Genomic DNA, 7,840 nt, shown 5'->3' on the forward strand with positions numbered 1-7,840 from the left:
GACATTGAGACCTGAATCACAAATAAAAGCCACCTTCAAGATTAACAAACACTGTTTAAAGAGCTCCGTATAAACTTCTGTGTGCAACAAGGCCTCTGTAGCATCCAGACCACACTGATCTAGGTCTTCTTGGTAGAAGAAGGTGTTTCCTTTTTCCAGATGTTTAAATGCCAGCCTCCCCAGATTCAGAAGAAATTTCCTTTCAGCCATCTCACTTGTTTCATGTCCCCCCACATGTTTGTTCCCCTTCTTCATCTGAACCAACAAGAAGTGTGAGTACATGTCAGTCAGGGTCTTGGGCAGCTCTCCTCTCTGCTCTGTAGTCAACATGTGCTCCAGAACTGTAGCAGTGATCCAGCAGAAGACTGGGATTCTACACATGATGTGGAGGCTCCTGGATGTCTTCATGTGGGAGATGATTCTGGACAGCTCTTCATCACTGAATCTCCTCCTGAAGTACTCCTCCTTCTGGGCATCAGTGAAGCCTCGTACTTCTGTTACCCTGTCAACACGTCTAGGAGGGATCTGATTGGCTGCTGCAGGTCGGGGAGTTATCCAGACGAGAGCCGAGGGAAGCAGATTCCCCTGGATGAGGTTTGTCAGCAGCTGGCTGACTGATGACTTCTCTGTGACATCAGACAGCAGCTTCCCGTTGGTGAAATCCAATGATCCAAGTCTGCTTTCATCCAGGCCGTCAAAGATGAACAAAAGTTTACAGACAGCGAGCTTCTCTGCTGTGACCTTCTGTAATGTTGGATGGAAAACATGGAGCAGCTCCAGAAGACTGTACTGCTCGTCTCTGATCAGCGACGCTGTTGGTCAGAACCACTCTGATGGGTCTCTGTTGGTCAGGTAAGGCTTTAAAGGTGTCGTGACACCTGACTGTAATGTCATCAAGAGCCTCCATCTTGGAAGCTGTCTCCAGCTGCATCACCTCATGTTGGTTATGAACGTCTTCATTCTGTCCCTCTGTGATGTAGAGCTCAGTGTAGATCCTGTTCGGGAGGGTTCCACTTCCTGTATTATCAGTTTCTTCAGTCACACTTTCAAACCTCCTCCTCAGACTGATCTTATATTCTTCTAAAACCTCTTCCAGACTCGCATCTGCTGATTGACAACAAGAAACCAAAAAGAATGAAATGTCTTTAGTGTGTGAAACTGCATGAAAAACAGACTTTTATCTTTTGACGGGAGGGATGGGAATGGTGTTAAGCATTGTAAATTGTAAATAAGCTTCAGAAAATAGTAAATCGTGTAACATGACATTTTCGGCATTAAGTTATAACCAGTGTGTGACTTATTTAAAACATTTTGATTCATAATCAGAACCTTTTTTTGTCACAGCAGAGACAAGAAGCAACTGTTAAAAATGTTCCTAATGAGACATTTTAAGAGGAGGGAAAATCCCCCTCATACTGGCTTCACATCATTGGCTCCCTGTTAAATCCAGAGCTGAATTCAAAATGCTTCTCACATAAAAAGGGCCATAATAAAACAGCCCCATCTTATCTGAGAGGCCTCACAGTATCATATCAGATAGATGGAGCACTTTGCTCTCAGCCTGCAGGTTTTATCCTGCCCTCCTCCCCTCATTCCAACCAGTCGTGGTGGATGGCGGCCCGTCACTGAACCTGGTTCCGTCTCAGTGTTCGACTGTACAAAGAGAGTTTTTCTTTCTTAATGTCTCCAAGTCGTTGCTCGTAGGGAGTTGTCTGAGGCTTTATTACTGAGGCTTTACCTAACACTATAAAGTGCCTTAAGGTGGCTGTTGTGACTTGGTGCTATATGAATAAAATTTAAGCGATAGCAGAAAAGCAACAAAAACTGTTAACCCAAGAAAATAATGGAAGGAAATAGTTCTGAATATGCTTAATACGCGAATCCTCATCTTATATAGTTCATGTAATCTGCTACATGTAATGTCATTCAGTGTGATGTTATATGTAATCTGTGTGGGAAAAACGAGTTATTGTCGTCTTAGTGAGCTCTGTGGGTCAGACGTTTCTGGCTCTGTACGAAGAGAGGGCTCGTGAGCGCGCTGCATTTGTTCTCCATGTGATCCTTTACTCTCTCTGTGCTACTGCGTCTCTTTGCCTGCTGTGCTACACCCTGGGATTACTGTTGCTGTTGTTTGGCCATTTACATGATTCTGTTCTTGTTGTACAGTAGCTGCTTAATAAAGTGTGTACATGAACTCTGCTCTTCTTTAGATGATCTTTTGTTGAGTGTTTTTTTTTGTTTTTTATTTCATCTAAAAATCTACAAATGACCAGCTAAACTTTTGGCCCAGCAGCACACGCAGCCATACAAACTATTTCATTTTGAGCTGCTGCTATGAAATCAGAGCCAAATGGAAAAGCCTGCTGCAGCGTTTTTTACTCTGATTTTCTGTTTGTATTTGGATTCAGCCAGTATCCAGTATTTTGATCATTTATTTCCAACAAACAATTGAATCCTTTCGTTTCTAACACATCACCCAGTTTGCATCAGTATTGATCTCCAGCATGTTTTTCTCCGCGCGAGAGCCATTATGTTTTCAGTGTGTTCCTCTGATTGTTTTGAGTAGTATATATTGAGGATTGCCTGATATTGTGAGCAGGTGGGGAACATGACAGCTGAACTTTAGCAAACCAGGTGAAAAATAATTAAGACAATCACAAAGCAGGAAGTAAAACTAACGTGAGACATGAAAGGAAACAACATTCAAAGTAAAACAGGAAAAAAACCTATACCATAAAAAATCGAATGAAATCTTTTTCATGCACCTACAAAACAAGAAGTCAAGTTTTCAAAAATGTGTTCATCAGCACACGGATACCGACTCTTACTTTGGACAGAGATGCCACAACTGGTAGCGACTGAATCCTCTGAGACATCTTGACCCAAAGCACAGCAGGACAACTGCTCCTCCTCCTCCACACCAACATCACTGTTCTCTCTGAGGACACAAAGGGAAAATTATTATTACCAGTGCAACTGTCAAAGTGACCAAAGTGACTCACACGCAGGTGTTTACAGTGCATTCATCTGTAGTGAATAGTGAAGCACAGTTCAAAAAGACAACAGGACGAGTTGATGCAGGAACTTGCCTTAGTTAAAGGTACAGCTGCACAAACTAAGTTCAAACCTGATCCTTTTCTATGCAGAGCTCTTCTCTAAGGTCAAAAGTGTTCTCCTCAAGGTTTCCCACCCAATGACTGCTTTCAGTTTGTCACGTTAGGTGCAGTGTGGAAGATTATTCCACGATCAATGGTCTTTGATCAATGATTGTTGATCAATGGTCATGACAATTTGCATATTCATGATCAAGGAACTGACGTCACAGCCAGTGGGCTGGTTTCAGTCATTGTACAAATGTACTGTTTATAAGACTGGAAAGCTGCAGTCAGCTGTGTGTGACCACCCAACAATTTATCGTTGATGGAGTTCATCTTGTTCCAGAACAAGGAAGGGAAAATGCAGCTTTTTCCCTTCTGCTGTCTTTCTCGAACTGAGCAAAACTATGACGTGGGAGAAGTGGAACTGCTAGCTGGCGGGAGGGAGCAGAACACCTGCTCATTGTTCATCGTTTGACTGACCACAAGCATCTTGCATATCTCACAGCAGCCACTCAAGACAAACCAGGTGGGCCCTCTCCTTTGCTTGGTTCAACTGTGTTATGATCTATAGACCCGGCAACCCAAAACGAGAAACCCAACACTTTGTCCCGTCAATTCTCAACTTCTGATGCCACGGCAGAGGAGACCATTATTTTCCCGCCCTCCTGCATTGTTTGTTTGCTGTACTAAGAGATTGAGTCATTTTCTGCAATGCATAGCGGGACACATGTCCCAGATGTTGAACTTCACATCATATCATGCTTTGTAGATACTTGCAAATCTCTATAATATTAAAGCTTGGCATTCTACACAAAAAAGCTATGAAACCCTGAAAAAGAACCAGCTGTTTTTCTGTGTTCTTTAAATTAATATATTGACCATTATTAGCTGCAAAGGCCTTCGAAACGGATTTGCACAGGGCAGATGTATTCAGGTGAAAATGTATGACTATATTATGCCAAGCTTTTGAGGATCTTAATGTCTTTTTCCTTTTTGGCAGTTTTGTTCGCTGACTGTGGCAGATCAATACTGAACTACAGGTTAAAAGTCTTCATATAACAGGAAAATTTTTCAGCTGCATTATTCACTTGGAAACTCAATCTCTGATTTTCAGAATCCATTTGTTCCATTCCAATCATATTACCAAATCATACACTTTTGTTGTTGTTATAAATGTTATTTTGGTTTTAGCGACAGCAATTCTTCGCTTCTTTTTGACTTTTTAAAGATGCATCTTGTGGGCTTCAAGTATTTGGAGTTTCCATCCAAACTTCTACATTCTGAAGCCTCTACAGCTCTGAAGATATTCAGAGATGCTGAACCAAACAACCAACCGTGTCTTCTAAGCCTACATTTTATTTCTTTTTAGTTTGATGACAAAAAGTAGCCCCTCACTCAGCCGTACATCTCTGGGCTCAACTCTAAAGTCCAACCTCCTCCTTAGGTTTGTCCTTAAGGCTAAACGTCCAAATTCTTGAGACGTAACAAAATTCAGTTAAAATGAAGTCTTTATTTTAAACTAATCTTACAAACCAATACCAACTAAAAATTGGCAACTAATATTACCAAAGTCACTTTGACTATTCTCATAAACTGATCGGACTGCATTCATTTTATATATAAAGCTCCAGTCACCTCAAAGTGTTACTGGGCACTGCGCTGGTATGGAATGAGTGATAAACGTCTGTACAGGTGTTTTTGAAGTAATAATCATCATAATCTCAAACTTCCAGGAGTAAACTCCACTGACACCAAGTCCACCTGTTTGTCCACATTCTTTTAAAGATTTCAAAGTGAAACTTTTTGCACGGATACTGTGGAATTTTCTCTTCTTCCTGTTAAACCAGTCCTCTCCCACTCAATCTTACTTGTCCTTTTAAACTTGTAATTGTTTCTACATACTGATTTCACCTATGTTCTCTATTTCCTTCGTGTACATTAGAGACAGTATCTTACTTTGTGTCGGTCACAGACAGACGGCTGGATCCTGGAGACTCCAGATCACTCATCTTCAGTCAGTCTGAGAGAGAAACCAGCAGTACTGACTGTGAAAGGAGAACCAGAATCATGGTGAATCTCTTTTCAGGAGTCACATCCAAGACTGACAGAACAAAAAATGAAACACACTCATGGTCTCGTAAAAAGTGACTGTGAGGAGAAGGAGGCAGGCCTTCATCAACACAAATCAAACAATTATTAATTAATTCGATTTTTGATGGAAACGGAAACAAGCAAAATACGCACTTACTTTGACAGTTAATGATAATTATACTACTGTTTAACACCGCGTGTTTCCGTTTGAGTTAATCTAATTATGGTTCTGTGAAATAACACTCAGTGATTTTCAGAGTTCAGTCAGACTGATCTCAGAGTTATGTCCGTGATCACCACTGTATGAAAGCTTTAGTCACATTTAAGGGCAATATCACCAAAATACAGTAAAAGATCTCCTCCTTGAATGTTTCAGATAAAATGGAAAACAGACTCATGCAGTAAATATTCTTTTATTGGAGAGAAAACTGTGCAGTATAATTTACTCGAGATGTTGAAGATATGAGAGCATTAAACAGGCTGATGTTTGGAAGAGGCTCTGACAGGAGAGAGATGATACAGAAACATGGCATCCTTATAAAATACTGACACACTTTATGAACGGACAACTTTTCACAGCTCTTTGAACATTTAAATGAGCTGCATACTTTCCCCACTGAAACCAGCACAATCCCTCTGTGATGGAAACAATATTTGAACTAAATGTACTGTGGATAAATCAAAGCATTATCAAAGTTGTCCGTGGTTCCCTTATTTTTCCTTCTTTCCCTGTCAGATCCTGTCCTGCAGGATAAACATGACTGAGTGGTTCCCTGCATGCAGCTGTTACAGTTTGTGTTGGAGATACTTCTGCAAATACAGGAAGCAAATATCTAAAAACTGTTTTCAATGTTTTTACCAGTCTGTCAACTACAGAGAGCTGTCTGTTGTCCCCCTGTTCTCCTCTATATCTCTCAGCTGATGCTGGCTCACAGATCAGACGACAGATCATGAGCAGCAGCACGGCAGTGATGATTAGGCCAAGTGTCAGAGGAACTGGAAATGGTTTGGAGATGGGGGCGTCACTCACTGCTTGGCTCTGGTTGGCTTTAGGGGAAGCTATCTCAGTCTGCTTGGTGACTGGAGGAGCCACACTGGCAGGTCTGAAAGCTGGACTTTTTTGTATGCATTCACTGACACAGTCCAACTCCTGGAGGAAGTTGTTGTGGTTTCCCTGGCAGCCTCCATACAGGAAGTGTTTGCACTCTCCCACATTTTGGTCGTAGTACCACCGTGGGAAGGTGCCTTTACAGGGTCCCACAACTGGAGCAGCAGCACATGGGTCTTGATTGACTGAAGCTTCCTGCTCACTGGCACTTTGAGAAGGAGCCGCCTTGCTTGTGTCTTGCGGTGTGATGGTCTTTCTGGCTCCAGTCGGGAGCATGGAGTCGTCTTCAGCTTTCTTTGTCTGAGCGACAGGCCGCTGAGGGCTGGGCAGGTCCACAGCGTGGGTCACTGACTTTCGGCTGCCATCGAAGTTTGGGCAGAAGCCTTCGTCTGAGCGGTCTGGACAGTGCTGCTTCCCATCGCAGGCATAGGTGATGTCAATACAGCAACCGTCATCACACTTAAATTGGTAGTTTGAGCAGTGACCGGTACATACTTCTGCTTGGTGTTTTGGAGCCAGTACGGTGACAGAGATGTTATCGGAGCTCTTCTGTCCCGCCGTGTCAGTGACTGTCATCTGAAACGTGTAGACTCCTTCCTGGAGGCCACTGATCTTCAGCAAACCTGGATGTGTTGACTTCATATTGATGGCTGTGTCTCCTTTAATCAGACTCCACTCATAGCGGCGGATCCCGTGGTCGTCCACGCTGTCACGGCCATCCAGCACAGCCCAATCTGTGGGCAGCTGGATAACCACATCCTGTCCAGCGTCACTGCGAGGAGGCTCATCCACGTCTGCATCATCCTCATCAGGAGCTTCTTCTCCGGGCCTCCGGGCTGAGTCGCTAGATGAAACAGGGAGGTGTCCCTGCGTTGTGTTGGGAGTCCGGCTGTATGTCGTGAAGCCTTTCTGAGCCGAGAAGGCGCACACATTCTTACTCCTGTAGGTGCAGTTAAACAGGTAGCAGCGGAGACTGTCCCCGGGCTGCCTTTGGTCCTCGTGAAGCACCGCAACTGTGCAGTGAGGCTGGGAGCAGCAGGCGTGCACACAGTCCTTCCTGGTGTACACCCTGTCCGGGGCCAGCAGGAAGGTGGCTCCTTGCTCGATGGAGTCCTTGGCCCGGATGATGCGATCCCCCGCGGCACTGAAGTCGCCCACGCAGGAGTCCATCACTTCACCTGTCCTGTAGGTCTGGTCCTGCTGCAGCTGTTTGCGGAATTCCTCCAAGAGCTCCTCCACCCCGGATATTTTGGATTTCAAGTCCGATATAGGCGAAGATCGAGCGTCGATGCTGCCAAAGGTGAGCAGCAGCAGCAGCCCTACACAGGCGAGCAGCAGCCGGGGATGCTGAAGCAGAGCCATGTTGTTGATCACACAGTCAGACGGCGTCTCCCTCTGCCTCCGGCTGGCCTCCCGCTCATGAAACTCCTTCCCGGCACAGACGGCCTTCCTACATTAAATATATCCCTGTTAATATCGTTTAACGCCACTGCTAGGCTGAACAACCAGCTGTAACCGTAGAGCCGCGGAGCTTACAGTTCGT

The 7,840-nt window shown here is 44.2% G+C and overlaps 2 protein-coding genes across 4 annotated transcripts; both read right to left on the reverse strand.

Moving 5' to 3' along the window:
- Positions 1-712: 712 nt before the first annotated feature.
- On the reverse strand, positions 713-6,077 carry LOC308396918 (uncharacterized protein; the record flags this gene model as incomplete). 3 transcript variants are annotated; one of them, XM_080882552.1, is made up of 4 exons in its annotated part: positions 5,636-6,077; positions 5,055-5,143; positions 2,829-2,938; positions 713-1,107 (listed from the first exon to the last, which is right to left on the reverse strand). In XM_080882552.1, the coding sequence occupies exons 2-4, from the start codon at positions 5,105-5,107 to the stop codon at positions 713-715; spliced, it is 558 nt and encodes a 185-aa protein (XP_080738678.1). In that variant the 5' UTR covers positions 5,108-5,143; positions 5,636-6,077. The 3 variants fall into 3 exon arrangements, with proteins under 3 accessions (XP_080738678.1, XP_080738679.1, XP_080738677.1); XM_080882553.1 differs by having other exon boundaries at positions 713-1,104; positions 5,055-6,077; XM_080882551.1 differs by having other exon boundaries at positions 5,055-6,077.
- LOC308397586 (low-density lipoprotein receptor-related protein 11-like) lies at positions 5,114-7,840 on the reverse strand (the record flags this gene model as incomplete). Its single annotated transcript, XM_080883562.1, has 2 exons — positions 6,123-7,840; positions 5,114-5,199 (listed from the first exon to the last, which is right to left on the reverse strand). Exons 1-2 carry the CDS (start codon positions 7,657-7,659, stop codon positions 5,114-5,116), a joined length of 1,623 nt encoding a protein of 540 aa, XP_080739688.1. The 5' UTR covers positions 7,660-7,840.

The sequence above is a fragment of the Rhamphochromis sp. 'chilingali' genome (assembly GCF_963969265.1).
Source record: "Rhamphochromis sp. 'chilingali' genome assembly, chromosome: 5".
Lineage (NCBI taxonomy): Eukaryota > Metazoa > Chordata > Actinopteri > Cichliformes > Cichlidae > Rhamphochromis > Rhamphochromis sp. 'chilingali'.